This window comes from Grampus griseus, assembly GCF_964374135.1.
Source record: "Grampus griseus genome assembly, chromosome: 5".
NCBI lineage: Eukaryota > Metazoa > Chordata > Mammalia > Artiodactyla > Delphinidae > Grampus > Grampus griseus.
The window spans coordinates 35,896,112-35,917,039 of NC_138998.1; the positions used below are offsets into that span (position 1 = coordinate 35,896,112).

The window sequence follows — 20,928 nt, forward strand, 5'->3', positions numbered from 1 at the left end:
CATGCAGTTCAATACCAAAAAAAAACCCAATCCAAAAATGGGCAGAAGACCTAAACAGACATTTCTCCAAAGAAGATATACAGATTGCCAACAAACACATGAAAGAATGCTCAACATCATTAATCATTAGAGAAATGCAAATCAAAACTACAATGAGATATCATCTCACACTGGTCAGAATGGCCATCATCAAAAAATCTAGAAACAGTAAATGCTGGAGAGGGTGTGGAGAAAAGGGAACACTCTTGCACTGCTGGTGCAAATGTGAATTGATACAGCCACTATGGAGAACAGTTTCGAGATTCCTTAAAAAACTACAAATAGAACTACCCTATGACCCAGCAATCCCACTACTGGGCATATACCCTGAGAAAACCGAAATTCAAAAAGAGTCATATACCAAAATGTTCATTGCAACTCTGTTTACAATAGCCAGGAGATGGCAGCAACCTAAGTGTCCATCATCGGATGAATGGATAAAGAAGATGTGGCACATGTATACAATGGAATATTACTCAGCCACAAAAAGAAACGAAATTGAGCTATTTGTAGTGAGGTCGATGGACCTAGAGTCTGTCATACAGAGTGAAGTAAGTCAGAAAGAGAAAAACAAATACTGTATGCTAACACATATATATGGAATCTAAGAAAAAAAAATGTCATGAAGAACCTAGAGGTGAGAGGGGAATAAAGACACAGACCTACTAGAGAATGGAGTTGAGGATATGGGGAGGGGGAAGGGTAGCTGTGACAAAGTGAGAGAGTGACATGGACATATATACACTACCAAATGTAAAATAGATAGTTAGTGGGAAACAGCTGCATAGCACAGGTAGATCAGCTCAGTGGTTTTTGACCGCCTAGAGGGGTGGGATAGGGAGGGTGGGTGGGAGGGTGACACAAGAGGGAAGAGATATGGGAACATATGTATATGTATAACTGATTCACTTTTTTATAAAGCAGAAACTAACACACCATTGTAAAGCAATTATACTCCAATAAAGATGTTAAAAAAAAAGGTGTTATGATTCATGTCTGGAATGGAATTCAAAACAGGTACCTATTCTACTTGAAAATTTCATTCCTACAACTTAATTTGGGAATAAGTGGTCAGAACTGCCATCTCTCTCCCTCTGTCTCTCTGTCTCTCTCTGTCTCTGTCTCTCTCTCTCTCTCTCTCTCTCTCTCTCTCTCTCTATATATATATATATATATATATATATATATATATATATATATATATATATATTTATATTTATCACATTGACACAGCCACAGTGTGTGTTCTCCTCACCCCAGCCAATCTCTGGGAAGACTGACCTTCTGCTCTCCAGCTAATTAAATTCATGTCCCAGGCAAAGTCCCGCAGTCTATGAGGGCTGCCTGGGCATCCATGAGCTCTTTGAGGTCCAGCCTCCATGTAAGCTATTTTGTATCCCAGCAACAAGCAGTCAGGTACCTAACAGGCATTCAGTAGAAGTGTAGGGAAATGAGGAACTTTCTCTAGCCTCCTGTAATCACTCCCCTGCTTATTAACTCTAGTGTACTTGGTGTCGGTACCACTCATTTAAACACTAATGTACCTCTGACATTGTTCATTAGCCTCTTTAAGACTGATTGTTTTATCCTTCCCATCCAGGCTGCCAGTTCCTTGAGGAGAAGGATAGTGCTATATTTTTTTCTCCATATTTCTCTCTAATGCTTAGTACAGAGATGGTGCTCATAAATATTGTTGATTTAAACACAGTTCCTTTTTGCTTGACAGCAGTTTCTGTTGGAAACCAGTTTAGAGAACTGATTGTGCAGAAGGCACAATTTTATTGTAAGTACATCTATTAAAAAAACTGTCTGACTTCTGTGCATTTCAAATGGAGAGAGAAATTGTTATCAGCCAGTTGGTGCTTAGTTTGGTTCAACCACATTTACTGAGGAGTTGCTTTGCACCTACTACTGAACCAGGCAGTGTTCCTGCCTCACAGGAACATTCTGAGATGACAGGAGGTGTCTTGCTGCCTACCCTTGCCCTGGGGATAATGCTTGTCCTCACCAATGGGTCATAGATGACCAGCGGGCAGTGTACACAGTTCCAGCCACCTGGCCTGGACCTTCCTGGATGGTGACTTGGACCTGCAGCTTACCTAGTGCAGACCCCTTCTGGGTGGTGCCAAATTGCTGCCTCCTCGCCCATCCTTCACCCTCCTTTGGGAGCCAGAAGAGATTTGGCAGTGAGTTAGGTGACTTGACTCTGAAAAGTCTGCACTGTGTCTTTTCAGTAAACTTCAAAGTTATTGGCTTAAGAAGTAATGTGCAAAGGGGAAATAAACGCTGGTAAGGCTAATAACAGGGATTTCAAGCTGTGATTTAACAAACCAGTCACAGAGTATTCACGTGTTCATTCACTGGCATGTTCCGTGGCAGGAGCACCCCCGTCCTGCCTTCCCCCGGTTCCAACTGTTGTGCCGCCGCGGGATTTGGTCTGAGCCTGGGCAGAGCCCCCCTTTAAGAGCAGCTCTCCAGATTCTATCACAGCAAGAGTCTGCTGGAAGTGATTCTTGCCTTCGCATCGCACACAAAGGGGAGGAGCTCTTTAAAGGGACCTTCCTGCTCCTGCGTGCAGCTGCTAACCCGTGTTGGTGCGGACACAATGACCCAGGCTTCCGCCTGAAAATGAGTGGGGAGGGGTCTTGAGGAGCCCCCACGACCTCCCGGAGTGGGGCAGGGAGGGAGCTGACAGCCGGAGTGGCTGGAGACCACCGGTCCCCAGGGAGCGGCTTGCGATTAGCTGCTTCTTGGGATGCTCAGCGCGCCAGTAGAGCATCCTGCCTGTGGTCCAGAGGGTGCTGGCGGCGCATCTTGCGGTATGCCTGCGTGGATTTGAGCCATCGCCCAGAGGCGAGCCCACATTCAGGCACCGCGGACAGGCTCCTGGCAGGGCTGCGTTCAGTCAGCACAAATGCTTAGCTCCAGGCGTCTGCCCAAGCCTCCCGACTACATGGATTTGGCTGTTTAATCAACCGAGATTACTGCCCGGGAAGATTTGCCAGTCTGATCCGCGCTCCAGCTGCTGTGACAACTTCAGGGCTAGCTGTTTACTTCTCTCGGTGCCTGGGACTCTGTCCTGCACCGCAGTCACTGCTGCCACTTTCCCTGGCTCTGAAGTCAGCTGCAAGGACTCCCCGGCCCCGAGGAAGGGGGAGCAAGGAGGGGTTAAAAGACAAGCAGACCCTCCCAACTGCTCGACCTCTCTTGACTGCTTGTGTTCCGGGGTTCTGAGAGGGACCGTGCACTGCCCGGGGAAGCAATGCAAGTCTCCATAGCCTGCACAGAGCATAATTTGAAGAGTCGGAATGGCGAGGAGCGACTTCTGAGCAAGCAGAGCTCCACCGCCCCCAATGTGGTGAACGCAGCCCGGGCCAAATTCCGCACGGTCGCTATCATCGCACGCAGCCTGGGGACCTTCACCCCTCAGCATCACATCTCTCTCAAAGAGTCCACCGCAAAGCAGACTGGCATGAAATATAGGTATGGATGTAAGATTCTCTCTCTCCTGGGTTTCCGTGTTCTATACAGGTACAGTGGAGACAGTTCAGTGGTTTTGAAAAGTGACTTACTCATTGGTGGGCTGCTTAATTTAGAATTCTCAGGTGTCTTTAAAATAGCTCCTTAGGAAAACCCAAGGTGGTTGTGTTGTGTTGTGTATGTATAGGATTTAAAAACTGTGGCCCATTTTGTATATCTTAAAGTGTTATGAATACCTTAGGAGCCATATGACTTCCAGTCTGCAGAGAATAACACAGCTGCTGGAAACTGGTATTGAGATCAGGGCAGCTTTTCAAGAGCAAATGTGCTTGTCCTATTTTATGGTATAGACTGTAGTTTCTGTGATTATACTATTAAAAATAGTTTCTATCTAGTACTGTATAATTTATCTTTTGAAAGCCCAAGGTAACAAATGGTATGAAAGCTTTTAAGGAAGTTTTGTTGCAGGGAAGAAACACCTATAATGGTAAGTTAGTTTGAACACTGACATACTTAAACCTAAATTACTGCTTGAAATACAATGCAGACCTTGTTGTGAAATATGGAGAAAAAGTCAATTGTTGTAATACCGCTGGTTTCTTCATACATTTTTAAGCTCCCTCTTCCTCTATGTTGCTTTCTAGAGTTGGAAATCTTCCTGGTAATGGTTGATATTCTCTTTAATAGGGAATGACTGAAATTCGATAAGTAGAAAATTCCATTATTCAATTCTGTGACTCCTGCCTCCTTATTGTATCTGCTTTGTGCTGAGTCTCCCTGACTTTATTTCTTTAAAACTACTGTGCTTCTAGTCTCTAAAGGTCTTTGCGTATGTAGAGAAGAGCTTATGGTGCATCTCCCAAAGGCTTTGGTGACTCTGGTTTGCAGATATGACTTTGTCCATTATTTATATTTAACTATTCCTCATCTTTGTTAGGAACCAGGTTTTAGGATATAAGGAACTTAATGCAATTAAAATAAGGCACACCTAAGACTATGTTTCCCATGTGAGGTTTCTGAAATAAGCATTCAAACCAATTTCTATAAAAGTTGTCCTTGAAAAAGTTACTTTGCAGAGTTAAGAGGAAACTTTAACAGGAAATCTCATTGAAAAACACCAAGCACTATTGTTTTGGTATATTTTTGAGCCATTAAGAAAGAAAACCATGAATGGGGTGGATGGACCCACTAAAAATTATAGCTAAAGCTCTTTGCCCCAACTGCAGTACGATGCAAGCAGCTGACTCCAGGCAATTCCTTGAAGTGTTATCAGTGTGAGAACCTCTGCTTTTCTTGATATTTCCATGGTGGAGAATGGGACCCCATGACAGGTTGGTAACTAGGACTGCAATCTCGAATGCATTGGCATTTTCTATTGCTGCTTCTGTGGCACACACCCAGCCCCTGCCCCGTGGCCATGGCGTTGCTCTGCATGCAGTTCAGCTGGCCAGATGGAGATGGAGAGGAGCTGCTGCCTTCCCGGGCAGGGCCCCTGGGAATGAGACACTCAGGGTTAAGGCAGATCACAGAGGTGGTTTGAACTGTGGCCTCCAGCAGACCTTGAGCTTTCTTTTTGTAAACCAGAAGGAATAAAAAGTAACACCCTTAATTTCTTGTGGCAGAGTTTCATACTTGCTTGTGGATCAGTGTATTGGAAGAGTTTGGTCTTATAAAGGCAGGAGATTTCCATTAAGTTTTTTCTGGTAATACAGCTCAGCTCAGATTAGATGGTAATTATCTCTCTTTACCAAAAGCTCAGTGTGTAAGATTCACTTGGGCATCTTTCATTACTGACAACTAAAGACAGCTCTTTTCTGACAAAAAGCTAGCCATCTTCAGTCTTCAGGATAACTTGAATTATTTGTTGTTTATGGTGACTGGACAAGGTGCCTTGTTTCCACTCCCCCTCTTATTCTGAATTGTTCCATTGATGACAGGCCGGTGGCTTTGTGTGTTTGTGTAAGTGTGACTTAACCCCTTTCTCTTTCAATTTCAAATTCTACTTAGAGTGACCTTTAGGAAAGAGATTAGGAGGTTATACCAAATGTACACTAAGACTTTCTTAGGGTTGGAGAAAGAAAGAGAGAAAGACAGAAGTGGGAGGGAGAGAGATTAACTAATACACTTTATAAAAATGTCAGAAATATTTTTATGAGCTGAGTTATCTTTTTCTTTGACATTGATGTCACTAAAATATAATGTGCATGTAGGGACTATTTATTAATGATAACAAATAGCAAAACATAAAAAATAATGCCATCACGTTGGGGAGGTAATTGGCTTGGGTAAATAATCAGGAGAATGCCTGAAGGAACTAAAATCAGTGGCTAATTGTGTTTACAATAATATTCTCATCCTTGAAAATGATTTCCGTATGCATAACTTAATCTGGGATCCATGAATCCTATAGAAAATAAAAAATATAGTCTTTCTGTGTGTATTTTTGAGGAGAGGGTTCATAGCTTTGGTCAGAATTTTAAAAGTGTCTACCACTGAATAATGGTCAAAAAACCGTGTTGTGGAGTGAAGAGGTATTCATTTAGTCAATAAATATTTACTGAACACCTGTTTTGTATCAGGAACCCTATTAAAACTGGGTACAAAAAGGTGCAGAAACCAGACAGTGTTTGGGGCTTGCATTCTTGGGAAAACAGACCATGAATAAGAAAACACATAAATACATAATAATTATCTACTATGAGATATTCTTATGAAAGTCATTATTTTGGGGGGTCATAGTCATAGCTCAGCCAACTTGTTTGTCCATTTTGAGGTTACCATCTCTGTTTCAGTTCCAGCATTATGGTTGCATCTTGGGTCATGAGTCATTGTGCCCATATTTGCCACCTATTTGCCATCCCAAGGACTTTGTTCAGGTTCCATCCTTGCTGTAGAGTGCTACCTGGCCATTGAGGACCTACTTATAACCCTGATAAATGAGTAGAATGCCTTCTACTCATTTAATACCTTATGATTTTTAAAGCACAGCTCTCATATCATAGCCTGTAATTACCATCCATTAATCAGGAGCTCATGAACTTGGGATTTCAGAAAAAATTAATATACACTTGTATGGAGTATCTGAATTCTGCAAGAATAAAATACTCAAAGCCACTATTACCGTCACATCAGCATTGTGCAAGAATCTTGCATAAAATTAACTATTGTTTCAAGGCTGATGATGAGAAAAAGAAATCCCCTAGAACAATCTGCTATTCAAATGTCACTGTCAGAGCAAGAGAACAAGATTCCACCTACCATTTATCTTGGGGACTATCTTGTGTGTAAATAACACAGGACTATTATGTTTCTTATACTTGTGCCTTGTTAATACATGAGAGGTCCTTTATTTTAGTTTTGCATATATTTTTAATATTAGAGTTCATCATACCGTGTTAGAGTTTGTTGTATACTCTCCGACCATATATGATAGATGTATACATGATATATATATACATGATAGATATCACATAAATGTAAGTACATATGTGAACTTTTTATCCTAAGAAAGCCAAATCACTCAGAACACAGGTTAAGCCAGATTTGTTTGGTTGTTTTTGCTTGTTTGATGGGTGTTTTTTTAAAATAACTTTTTAGAATGATCTAGCTACTAGTGTTGGACATGATCTCAGAGCTTTTGATATTCAGAATTGAGCACATTTGTACTGAGCTACTCCCCTATTCTAAAATTGTTACTTTAGTTCCAGAACAAGTTGAATATCAATGAACCCAATTTCATGAAGAAAAATTTTATCTGTTATATTTATATTATATCAATATAACCTTGTCTTATATAGTTGCATAAAACATGCTTTGAAATTCTTAAGAGAATTATTTACAAAAAGGAAACTGAGCAATAATCTTTAACTCCACTAGAAAACTTCTCTTTTTTTTTTTTTGGAGTAAATCCACTTACCACTTTTGTCATCATTAAATTTTTTTATTCAAATAATTATAGATCACAGGAATACACACACACACACAAAATGTACAAGGAATTTTGGCGTACCCTCAATCATGTTTTCTCCACTGGGAATATCTTGTATAACTATAGCGCAACATCAAATCTAGTAGACTGACATTGGTACAATCCACAGAATTTATTCAGATTTTACCAGTTATACATGTATTCATGTGTGTGTATGTTTCTATGTTTATGTAATTTTACCACATATAGAAGTTTGTGTGACTACCACCACAATGAAACATTAGAATTGCTTCATCACCACAAGGCTCCCTCATACTACCTCTTTATAGCCACATCCACGTACTCCTCCCCAGTCCCTAATCCTCAGCAACTAGTCTCTGATCCATCTCTATAATTTGTTTCAAGAACATTATACAAATGGGATCATACAGTTTATCATATTTTGGGAATTGGCTTTTTTCCATTCTGCATAACTCTCTTGAGACTTATCCAAATTGTGTGTATCAATAGTTCATTCCTCCTTCTTGCTGAGTAGTAGCTCATGGTATGTATGTTTCACAATTTTTTTAACCATTCAGTCACTGAAGAGCAATCAGGTTGTTGTCATCCTTAGATAACTTCAGATACAATGTTATTCCCAAATTTCTTCAGTGCCATTCTGTAGCTCAGGGGATAAAATCCAGACACCTAACATGGTACCTGAAGTCCTTCATGGTCTAGCTTCCATCATGCTTTACAGTCACCACTCTTTGTTCTTATTTTATCTCTGTCTACTTGTTTTATCAGAAGTACCTACTTGAGAGAGGACTCCTTATAGTACACTGGACCTTCTTGGTTTTTTGTGTGTCTGTATCATTTTCCATGCTGGTCCTTCTACCCTGGAATTCTCCTACCTTACTTGAACCATTAGGCAAACTCCTATGCATCCTCCAAGACCCAACTCTAGCCTAACCTTCTCTGTGAAACCTTCCTTGGCTCCACCCCTTATAGCATTAAATACTTGTTCTTTAGTGCCTCCACTGCATCAGATTCTTACTTCTGATATGGAAATTATTGATTGCATAGTGTTGCTCTTATCCATTTACATCTATATCTTCCCCATTAGTCCGTAGCAGCTTGAGGTTTGGATTTTGCTCATCTCTGTAACCCCAGAGTCTAACCTGGCACGTGGCACATAATAGCTACTCAATAAATGCCTGGAAAATGTATGACTACATATGTGGGACACTATGTGAAATGCTGTGGATACAAAGAGTCCTCTCTTGGGTAGTTCCTCTCTTGGTTGTTTACAGTTTAGTGTGAATAGATATCTACACAAAAAGGTTGCATATGTTAAGTGATACAAAGAAAAACTGTTGCTGTAGTTTGAGGAGCCATCATTCACCAGGGGCTGTAGGAATCAGGGAGAGGTTTCATGAGAAAGATCAGGGAAGCTTAATATTGAGAAAGGAGAAATACCAAGATGAGCAGAAAGGAGGAGGAGAGCAGACAGACTGCAGCAGCGGGAATAGCCTGTCCAAAGACTGTGCCTGCTGTGCTGAGAAATCATGGAGTAGGGCAGAGGGTTCATACAGGGAAGTGGTGAGAGAGCATCTTGTAGAGGCAAAGAGGAGTCAGATATGATACATTGGAGGTCAAGGCAACACAGTAAGACATAAGGTGAGCATCAGCAATGGAAGAACCATTTCAGATTTTTAAACAAGGTATCTGGTTACAAAGTTCTATTAAGGAATTAATCTAGCAGCTGTTAAAAAGAAATCTAAGAGTTGTAAGTTTGAAACAAGAGAATTTATGTTGAATTCCATAACACTCTGTATTTTCCTATAGAGAATCAAGACTACGTAGAAAAGACTCAGACCAGATGCCTTTCCCAGGCTCTTCCTTCCCTAGCCTCTTTATTAAAGCACACGTCTCATCCACCATTCTTTACCTCCCACGAATGGTGGGCAGATTTTGAATCAAAGCAATTGAAGTGAAAGATCAACCTTGTTAGCTGATTACGTAAAAGGCACTGAATGTGTGTGTGTGAGTGAGTGTGTGTGTGTGTGTGTGTGAATTTGCTCGCGAGCCTCCGCATGGGGAAAAGTGGGAGGAAATAGGTGGGCTGAAGAGGAGGAAGGGGAGCAGTGCCAGCTCTGTGGCTGTGTTTCAAATAGAAATATCTGATTTTAGTCCAGAGAAGAGAGCAGCTTGGTTATTTAAAATGTCATTTTCTTGGGTAAAGATTGCCATTGTCATTTTCACTTACACCCATGGGTGTGGGCTTTCCTCTCTTCCTCAAAGCAAAATGGTGAGAATGGGAGGTGGAGAAACCTTCCCGAAAGTTAGTTGCTGATTCAGTCTCATAGAGTTTATTCCACCTCTGCAAAGCACCAGCCAGAAGTCTGGCATCCATGGGATGGTGAGAAAATGGTAGGAGGGGAGGGAGCCTCCTGGAAGTTGTTAGGCAAACGTAGTTCCAGTTCTGCCATTCTGGAAGTGTGTGTGTGCATGATATGTGCATGTGTATGTGTGTGCACACATGCAAGTGAACGAATCTATCCAAAGTGTTTCCAGAAACAGCTTGTCTTCTAGCTGAGATCTTCAATTGGGTTGCTACAGATGGAGCCCTTAATCCCAAATCCATTCAGTGACCCTCTTTAGAAGTGCGCTCATTTTATAGACATTCTTTTTTTAAAAAAATTTTCTGTAAACATTTGCACTTGTGGTAATTTGAGAAATGTTCTGACAGAAGAAGAAAAAAAGTCCCATTACATTAAAAAGGAAAGTCAGATTCATGTTTCACTTTGATCTTTTAAATTCATTTCATCAGATGCATAGTTTATCACTAGTATATGAATTCATGAACAGATGAGATTTTGTACCAGTGAATCTGATCAAAATATGGGACTCTTGGTTTCTTTGAGTATTCTTCAAAACTTTTTTTTTTTGGAGAGAATACCACTTTATGAGAATTGAATTCACAAGCATTGATTCATACTTTTCCTTATAAGAATTTCAAAGCCATTCTGAGAAATAGTCATCAGAAATAATAAAAAATGATTTGATGTTGCAAATTAATCATGCTGTATGCTTACAAATATTTCTACAACCAGTTTTCCACTCTTTTCGGAATTAGAAAATAGAGTGATGGAGACTGAAGGATTTAAGGCCAAAAAAGTCTTTCAAATTTCCATTTCAATATTCAGAAATTTTAATCCTATGTAATCACTAGAAATAAGTGAGTTAGCAGTGGATGTTGGCATTGAGGAAACTTCAGATTCCATCTAGTTCAGTCACATCACTTTGTACAGAATGACCAGTGCCTTGGTTAGAGTTACTCAAGGAGCTGATGAAAGGGTCAAGGCCAAACTCAGGTCCTGACTCCAAGAGCAGGATTCCTTATGCTCTGTTAGCTTCTATGCTGCAGCTCCTTGATCATGCCCCATTTTTTAACACAGGAAAAAAGCACAGTGCATGAAACACTTCTAGAAGGGACAATTCCTTTCTATACGAATGCACAGTCTGCGGTTCAAGCTTTTATCTCTAGAAGAAGCAAAGCCCTGCTGTGCACTCAGAGAGCCAGACCCGCTTTCTTCATCTGCTGCCGAGTCGTGAGGACCCCAAAGTGCCCCCGCGGCAGCTCTCTACTTGTACATATTCTGAAGCTGGACATAAATTAACTTTCAGATGATAGTGTGCTTGGTGTCACAGTTTCTAAATAAATGGTGTGTCAGAAAGAAATCTACAAGCCCATGGGCACAGATGATCGGACAGGGCTACATATCAACCCTGGATATGAAATGCTCTTTAGGGCATTCAGCACTGAACATACTTCACTCTCCTCCATGCTTTGAGAGATTACTTTGAAAACTTGTTCCTGAGAGTCAGAATCAAAATACATTTAAAAACCCTCCTTGCAGGTTGATTTTCAGTTACTCAGATTGGAAACAAAAACAGAAGCCCAGCAGTGATTTTTTTTTCTTGGAATTGACAACTAGGGAGGACTCTGAGAGCCCTCGCACAGGCCATCTGGTCCAGCCCTCATGAGAAATCTGTCCTGTTTTTCCAGTTTGCGCTGTGCAGCAACTACTTGTAAAGGCCCCTGAAGAAATACTGTGTAATCTCCTTTCACGGCAGTCATGAAAAAAATTTTGGCTTTTCTTTCTAAGAATTAGAATCATTTACTAAGCTCTGAAATCCTCAGAGGAAGAATAAAGTGAGGGCTCTTTGAATTCTTGTCTGTTGTCTGGACCTTAACAAAATCAGGTTGAAAATGATGATAGAAGATTGAGAGGCAAGAAAGCAAGGGCCCAGCAGTGAGGCAAGAGGGGGAACCCAGTGGTATGCCGGAGGCTCCCAACCTCCTGTTGACACTTGGGGAGGGAGATTTCTTCCCATTCTGGTACCAGCACCTGCTCACCTGGCCTGAGTGTTCTGCTGCTAAACCATCCAAGCGTAAAAAAAAAAAAACACGTCACCATGAGAAAATTCCTTCTTGCGATTGACTCAGCTCGTTTCAAGCTGCATTGGAAGCTTCTTGGCCTGTACTCAATTGAAAGGAAAATGAGCTAGCCATAATTTCCTGCCTTGTAAGTCTTCTGCTACTTGAAAACCATTATTATGACTCAACCTTCTAATATCTATGATGGTTCCTCCTAGATTTAATTTTCTTATTCCCAACTGTAATTGTGACTCTCATCTAAACCCTCTATAACATACTACATCTCTTTTAAGTCATCCAGAGCTGGATAAAATTTCAAGAAAAGGTCTAGACTTTTCAGTACAGAATCACAAGATTGCCTTAGAACAGAAACATGCTCTGTCCCCTTGTCTGCATTCCATGGTCATGCTTACTATTTTAGAAGAAAAAAGTCATTTTTAACATTTTGAGCCAGTCTTTGAAAAAATTGCTCTGAAACATTTTTAAACATTCTAACCTATTTATTTGAATAATGGAGGATCACTCTGCTTATATGTAGCAACTCTTAGGAGATCATCAGCTCTGTACTTTTTAATGGTGACAATTGAAGTCTCTTGGGTTAAAGAAATATGAAAAGTTCAGATCTGGCTTATAGGTTTCAATAGCAGTTGAATATCCAGGTAGAAAAACTAACAGCTTGTAATATGATTAGTTTGCCTTTTGATTCACTCTTACAGAGTTTTTTTTTTTAATCGAGCAGGTTTAAATGTAAAGGCAACTGTGCATGGCTAGTTTTATTAACAGAAGATATTTATTGTATTGGTAATCAACATCTTCCAAGACAGTGCTCCTGAAGGGACTTAACTGCAGGAAATTCCAAGCACAGTGTTCTCCATGATGAGTTTGTATCTACTGGAAAGCCCATCTGCTTTGACAGAGCTCTTATATAAGAAAAGTGAGTTTTTCTCTGAAGAACATATGCTATTAAAGCACCCTCTTTTCCATTTCTTTGAAATTAACTTCCACTTTAAACTTGATTTTTATGTTATATGGTTTTTGTTGTTAGTATCTTTGGCCTGAGACCACAGCAACAAGCTCATTATAAAAATCAGTTGAGTAAATAGCATGGCTTTAATGAATACTATTCTCTCTCAATCAGCAAAGAATTCCTCTGAGGCATTTGGTGAAAATAGACCTTTTGACTCACTCCTTCTCCATTTTCTACCTCTATATGAACAAGTACTTCTGCATTATGGAGTTTTTGCACTTAATGAAAAGAGTGGACATGCTCAGAAGATGTCTTCATCTGATTCTAGAGGGTTTTCGTCTTGATGGAAAGCATACTTGTTCCATTCTGATGAAGAGAAAATAAACTACTCAAGGAGACTCAAATAGAAAGTGGGAATTGGGAACTTCATGGTTAACATACAACTTCTCACTCAATAGTGGCTTATCTTTCATTTCCAAAGAAGTTTAAGGTTTCAGTTACACTCAAATACAGTTTTTCCAAAAGCAATCTTCTGGAAATCAGGAGGCTTGGATATCTTAGTCCATAAAAACACAGGATAATTCCTTAACCAGAGAAGCAAGTGTATATTTGCCTGAGGAGTCCAGACTCCACCAGATGTTTCCTGAGGGCTTCATCAGGACTTTCTGTGGTCCTATATCAAAACAGGAAGTAATTTAGAAGGGGATATGGCAAGTATCTTTAGGAAACAAAAGCTGGGCATTTTACACTGTAGTAGTTTCCTATTGCTCCTGCAACAAACTACCACAAAGTTAGTGCCTTAAAACAACACAAATGTATTCTTTCACAGTTCTGGAAGCCAGAAGTCTAAAAATCAAGGTGTCAGTAGGGCTGTGTTCCTTCTGGAAGCCTCAAGGTAGAAATTATTTTCTTGCCTTTTCCAGCTTCCAGAAGCCACTTGCATTTCTTAGCTTGTGGCTCCTTCCTCTATCTTCTAAGCACATCTCTCCAACTTCTGGAGACATCTCACATCTCCTCTTTCTCACTTTGACCCTCCTGTCTTCCTCTTATAAGGACTGCTGATATAACATTGGTTCCAGCCGGATAATCTAGGATAATCACCCCATCTCAAAATCTTTAACTTAATCACATCTGCAAAGTCCCCTTTACCATGTAAAGTAATATTATTCACAACTTTCCAGAGATTAGGGTGTGAACATCTTACAGGGGCCATTATACAGCTTACCACATGTATCATGAAAATATGTTATGCAAAAGAGGGGAGAGTAAAGGAAACGAAAGGATCAAGCATTACATCCTCATTACTTTCTCTAGCATCTAAGACTCATTCAGGTGAGGCAAGATACCAAAAGGAATAATGAGGTAATGGAAAATGCAGGGCACGGGAATTTTCTCTGTGTAAGGTTACAGCTTAGGTTTGAATCAGAATAAAAATTCGTATTTACAGTGTGTAACTTCAGTGTGAAAAAGTTTAAACAGTTTTATCTTGACCTTGACAATTACTATAATGGCAGCTATTGCCTGAATCTGCTCTGCTTCTTAGGCCCCTTAATGAAACATCTGCCAGAAATATTCCTTTTTGCTTTTTTTTTTAAAATCCCAAGACCTAAGTACAAATTTGGAAGTGGACAATAATAGAAAAGTCAATGGATAGCCATAAAGATCAAGCTGTAATTAAAATTCCCATGACTTCAGAAATATATATCCGCTTCCAAATTTCATGACTGTAATCAGTGAGCTATGGAATCTTACTCCTTCTGAGCACCTGGGGTGTGTGAGCCATGGCAACGCCTCTTTCATCCTGATGTGATGCATCTGTGAGGCTCTGTGCGCCTCATATAATAGAACTTAACCTTTCCATAAAACTCATACTGTCCCCGCCTCCTTAATGTTGTCAATTAATGGTGGTGTTGGGGAGGAGGAAAGTAGGAGTTTCTTGCAGGGAGGTGAAATTCTTTTTCTGAATCCTTCTATTAAATATTATTCTCTTGAAGCCATTAGGTTGGCCAGTCATTTTATTTTAATCACAAAGATGCTTTTATTCTTATTCATAAAATTTGTACATATTCTGATACAAATTTTCAAATGTTTTAACTCTCATGCAATTTTCCTCTGTGAAGCTTGGTCTCACATACCAGTAGGAGTATCTGGTTGTTTCTTAGTTCTCTTCATCCCTTTCTAAGACCCAAAGCTCCTCTATCACTGCCTAGAATATTGGGCTTTGAAGAATTACACTCTTGATGCCAAATCATTTAAATCTGTATACCTTCTCTTGGCCTGCAAGCAGTAAGTACCAGATTGTATCAGATTTGGAGAGAAATATTAGTGGCTGCAGATCAAAGTGACTTAGAAAAGATTAATTTGGAATTCAGAAATCAGAAGAGTCAAGAGTTAAAACTCAACCTTGGGTTATGATTCCTTCACTCATGGCCAGATATTATTTCCTGGAGCCTTTAAGGGACACAATACTTGAGTGAGAGGGAAATGAGGAAATGAGCCCTTTGGGACCTTGCTGATTTTGGACTGCACTGCCACACTGAACAACTATAGAGCTGGGATGCAAAGCATGGGTTAGAATGCAATGGAGGAAGTAATTCTATAATAGGAATGGGAAAGTATTGCTATAGAATCCCTTACAGGGCTAGACAATACCACATGCATTTTCAACTCAGTTGCACCATCTTTATATTGACATGACAGTGTACTTACAGCCACCAGTGAACGCCAAGCCCCTCTAGTAGTACATGGAGGGCAGGAAGGGGAGGAACCAGACCTATCCTTGATGCCCTCCAAATTATTGCCAACAGGGTCTGTATTCTCATTCAGAGAAGATATTTTCCTAATGCATATACAACAATGACAACATTGGTTAATGTTGACAGCAGAAAAGAAAAATAAACAAGTTGAAGTCTGTATATCTATTCCACCAATAAATTCTGCTTGATTACAGGTCATTGATGGCCACTAATGAAGCAAATGTGGTAAGTTTAATAAGTGTACTTCAGTTTTATTTGTTAGCAGGAAAGTAATATTATCATGTGACAGTACCATTGATCAAAGTATTTGACTTCTAATAATGATTAGTTTTAGAAGTAGAGACATTCATAAAATGTTAGTTTATAATTTTTCTTGTTTGTTACTCTTGCTAAGGATATTAGCCTGATGTATACCTACTTTGAGATGAAAATACCTTGGGGACAGGGTTTGACAAAGGACAATTACGAATTACCAAAATGTCTGAGTAACATCCTGTGCCACTAAAATCTTACTTTATGTTATTGCTTCACGTAAACAATTCAACCAAGGTATTGAAAGAGCTTAATTAGTATTATCTTTATCCTTGAGCAGAACTCTGAAAGGGGTTAGCAAGTAGTGTTATGCCCATTTTCAGTTACAGCAACTCAGGCACAAAAATAGAACATAATGACATCTTGTGCAATCCCAAATATTGAGCTTTAGGTTTCAACTCTAAGTTCAGACAGCTTCCAGCCAATTTTTTCTTATGGTGACCAGCATCTGTTTATGCCAGTCGTGATTCAGGACTAAAAGGAATCCAACATGAGCAAGTGACATTTCTGGGCAAGGTTCTATTTTCCCTTGTTGATATGAGCCATGGAATGGTCCAGGTGCCTGGTGCCATTCATCTTTACTCTGGCCAGAAAACCAGGGCAGAGTAGTGGTACAAAGAACACATATGCAGGAGCTCAGGGCTGATCCAGAATCCACAGGCTGATGGAAGGTTCAGCAGCCATTATGCTTATTTTTGGCAGTTCAAACTATTAGAAGTTTTCCTCAAAGGGAGAATAGGACATCTTCAGGTCTTAGTAGGTAAATTTATATATAGCTCAAGAAGGTAACAAGTATTTTAAAGATGAACTTTTGGCAAATATTTATCACACACATTTAGTCCAGCAAGGTGTGTGTGTGTGTGTGAGTGTGTGTGTGTGTGTTTAAGTTGCAAACACAAAGCGTGGAGTACTAGCAGTGAATAGCTCTGCAGGAGCATGCCCAGTAGCTCGAGGTACTGTAATATTCATTTACCCAGCTTTGTCTTTTTTTTTTAATTGAAGTATAGCTGATTTACAATGTCATGTTAGTTTCTGATGTATAGCAAAGTGATTCAGTTATATATATATATATTCTTTTTCATATTATTTTCCATTATGGTTTACACAGGATATTGAATATAGTTCCTTGTGCTATACAATAGGACCTTGTTGTTTATCCATCCTATATATAATAGTTTGAATCTGCTAGTACCAAACACCAAATCCAACCTTCCCCCACCCTCATCCCCACCCACCTGCAACCACAAGTCTGTTCTCTATACCTGTGAGTCTGTTTCTGTTTTGTAGATATGTTCATTTGTGCCATTAGAGAGAGAACATGTGGTCTTTGTCCTTCTCTTTCTGACTTACTTCGCTTGGTATGATAATCTCTAGGTCCATCCATGTAGCTGCAAATGGCAGTGTTTCATTCTTTTTTATGGCTGAGTAATATTCCATTGTGTGTGTGTGTGTGTGTGTGTGTGTGTGTGTGTGTGTGTGTGTATTTACGTATATACATATATATGCCACATCTTCTTTATCCATTCATCTTTCAATGGACATTTGTTTCCATGTCTTGGCTATTGTAAGTAGTACTGCTATGAACATAAGGGTGCATGTATCTTTTCAAATTATAGTTTTGTCCAGATATATGCCCAGGAGTGGGATTGTACCTATCTTTGTCTTACTAACAAATTCCTTAATTTCTCTGTGCCCCAGTATCTGTAAGAAGGACCTCGTAATCCCTTATGTGGTTGCTTGGAAGATTGCATGAGATAATATATGTAAAGTACCAACTGTTATCCATTATAATTGTCAATAATATTGAAAACAAGGGGACAAGAATGAATGAGGCTCTATGGGCATATGGTGATACCACTGCAATAGATCTTTCTTTAAACTTTTTTTTTGGAATATTCATATTTTAATGAGCCTCAGTTGCAGCACAGTATCTGACATTTTGCAGATGATCAATAAAAGTTTGTTGGATGGATAATTGGATGCATTAATGAGCCAGTTTTCATCAGTTTCTAAGGCTTCTGTGGGATTGTATTACAGTGTAACTCCCTTGGCTTCCCCTGCAGGCTTCATTCTCTACCACACTTGCCCTCTTCACATTCATGATGAGTTCTCTCTTTTGGAGGCAGGAATCCTGTTTGCTTTTGACCTTGGCTACTGAAGAGCATGACCTATCCTTGCTGTCCCCTACTATTTCTGTTGTATCTACTTACACACAGCCTTGTACCAGAAAAGAATGTAAGGTGGTTCCCAAAATGGCATGGATTACAACTGAAAAAAGAAAACTAAAATGACAGAGTAAAGACAGGGATCATGGATGCTTGTAACCATTCGTCCTAAAGCATGCACATTCCTTGAGAAACCTCCGCCAGCCATGCACTGTGTTGCTCCAAAAGAGAAAAGTGCAGCTATGTGCAGAGTCCTGGGGGGAGGATTGTGTGGGGACTACTTGAGTCTTTGTTTTGGTTGGTTTTCTGCTAAGAATGTAGTCTGCATAAGATGGTGATTCCCAAGTTATCACTTGATTCTTCACAAAGAAGGGGACAATGAAAACAAGGTGGTTTATAAAACTATAGTCCTTATGGTAGTAAACAGATTAAGTCATAAAAAGAATACCTGCATGCAAACCAGACTTTGTAGGGAAATTATTTATATTGATACATAATATTCACAGGTTTATATTGGTCAATTAAAAAATGATACCCATTCCAAAACTCCTTCAATGTGTGGATTTTGAACACATCATGCGCAGATGAAGCTAGCTGAGTCTACTCATGGCATATCCAGTCACTCTGGCCTTTTCTCAAGGGCTACAGCAGCTTGAGGGCCTGAATTCCTTAGGGGTCCAGGTCGCAGGGCCTCTTGAAACCCCAAGTCCAGGTCCACTCCAGCCACACTGAGCTACAACTCCAGCCACAGTGAGCTACAACATTTTCTTCTGAGATGCAGGAACAGAGAAGGGATCTTCTGGTTTGGTTGCAATGGGGGCTTTCAGTATCCACTGTAAGATGTTAACATATGTGGCTTCTCCCCGCATCTCTCTGCTGTCTTTTCTCCATTCAAGCAAGTAGCTTACGCTTTCTTATTTGCAGAAAGTGTGATTCTGTTTCCCCAAACCTAAGTCTGTTAAAGAGAGTCAGGTTTGAGAGCAAAGCCATTTCCCAGATTAAGCTGAGATTCTGTTGGATCGGAGGTTCAGTGGAAGGTTTATGAGCCCATGAGTCTTGCTCCCTAATAGCATCCAAAGTACATGATAGGATCTCAGAGGAAATGGCCCTGTGGTATCAGAGAGACTGGGTCCCCAGACAGGGGTTCAGCTTCTCCCAAGATCTGTGAAGCAACCTGTGTGGCATCAAAGTAGCAGAGTCAAGGACCGTGTGGTCTGGGACAAAGGCTGTCTCTGGGGTGACAGTGGACAGATGACCAATGATGGGAGGGATTCCCTGATGCCTGGAAGGGTAAGACTGGGACCTTGGCCCAACCTCAGCAGCATGGAGAGAGCAAGAAGAGAGCCAGTATCATCTGAAAGTTAAATCTTCTCTCAGCTCGGCAGGAGGGGGTCCCTGAATTGAAATTAAGTGAATTTATAGAAAAATTTTAACATGCTGTATTTTGCAAACACCTAAGTTTGTGGCCTGAGATTCTTTGCTGCTTTTTGTACATTTTGGAAAGTGGACAAGTTGGACAGGGAGGACAATCCAGGCACCGTTTCAAGATGGGAAACAAGCCAACCAAAGTAAGAAGGACAAAGAAGAGGACAAATGCTTCCTTCTACAGAGACATTAGTGTACAGGATTCTCCCTGCAGAGACTACAGTGTCCCTCAGTATCCACTGGGGATTGGGTCCAGGACCCCCACAGATATGAAAATCCCAGGATACTCAAGTCCCCTATATATAATGGCCTAGTATGTGTATGCATATAACCTCACACCTCCTCCTATATACTTTAATCATCTCTAGATCATATATAATACATAATACAATGTAAATGCTATGTAAATAGTTGCCAGCATATGGCAAATTTAAGTTAAGCTTTTTAGAACTTTCTGGAATTTTTTAAGGAATATTTTTGATCTGTGGTTGGTTAAATCTGTACATGTAGAACCTGCAGATACAAAGGGCCAACTATATGTGGGTTTAAGAATGGCAGAAGTTATTTTTATGGAAATAGAGAACTTTTTTTATTTAGAAATATTTTCATTATTTCTTTTTGTTCTACCTTCTCAAGAATAGAAATTATTTATATAGTTAAAAATTTCCTCTTACCAGCACACTTATTTCTCAAAAGAATGATTAAATGGTTTCCACTTCTGTTTAGGACAAGAGAGAATTTTATTAAAATGAAAGCTGAGTTTCATAGTGCAGAGCCAAGTAGAAAGAGAAAATTAAGGGCTCTGAAGTTGTCTTGGTGCTGTTACCGCCACTCGAGGGAGGAGAACTGAGGCCAAGGAAAGTGCAGACGTATAGATAAGGCATAGCGATGCCATCTCAGGGAGGCTGTGACTGACCACATTATTATTAAAATACTGTGCAGTGTTCTAACCATGAAATAGCAGGAATTAGAGGACAGATCTGTCTCATTATTAAACAGTTGGCATTAAAGCTTTTTCATATGTAATTGTGATTATCCACAAAGTAGTAGGTATTTTACAGAATAAATAGTTCCTAGAAGAGCATTTCGCCCATATATATGGATCCTTAACTATTAAGGCTGATGGGATTTCAAATGAATGGATTCATTCAACAAACACTCCCTGAGCACCTGCTCTGTGCCAGGCACTGCTCTGGGTGTTGAGGATAAGGGGGTGAGCAAAATGGAGTCTGCCTTTAAAAAGCTTACATTTTAGAAGAGGGAGAAAGAGAAACAAAGAAGTAAACATTTAGCATATCAGGGGGTGAGACCAGCTATGAAGATAAGCATGGCAAGATGCAGAGGCTCCTGGAGGGTGCTATTTAAAGAGGGTGGACAGACAGAATGGCCATCATCAAAAAGTCTACAATTAACGAATGTTGGTGAGGATGTGG

General features: G+C 40.0%; 1 protein-coding gene across 5 annotated transcripts in view; it reads left to right on the top strand.

The window, feature by feature from the left end:
- The window catches only part of KCNAB1 (potassium voltage-gated channel subfamily A regulatory beta subunit 1), a gene marked incomplete at both ends in the record, with an annotated part of 422,539 nt that overhangs the window by 158,266 nt on the left and 243,345 nt on the right, over positions 1–20,928 (top strand). For 2 of the 5 annotated variants that reach the window (XM_082654938.1, XM_082654940.1), the window contains one exon: positions 3,302–3,522. The exons of the other annotated variants lie outside the window; for them this stretch is intronic. In XM_082654938.1, coding sequence (XP_082511064.1) covers positions 3,302–3,522 — 221 coding nt within the window. Of the gene's footprint in view, positions 1–3,301; positions 3,523–20,928 lie in introns of those variants that run through there. 5 annotated transcript variants of the gene reach the window in all.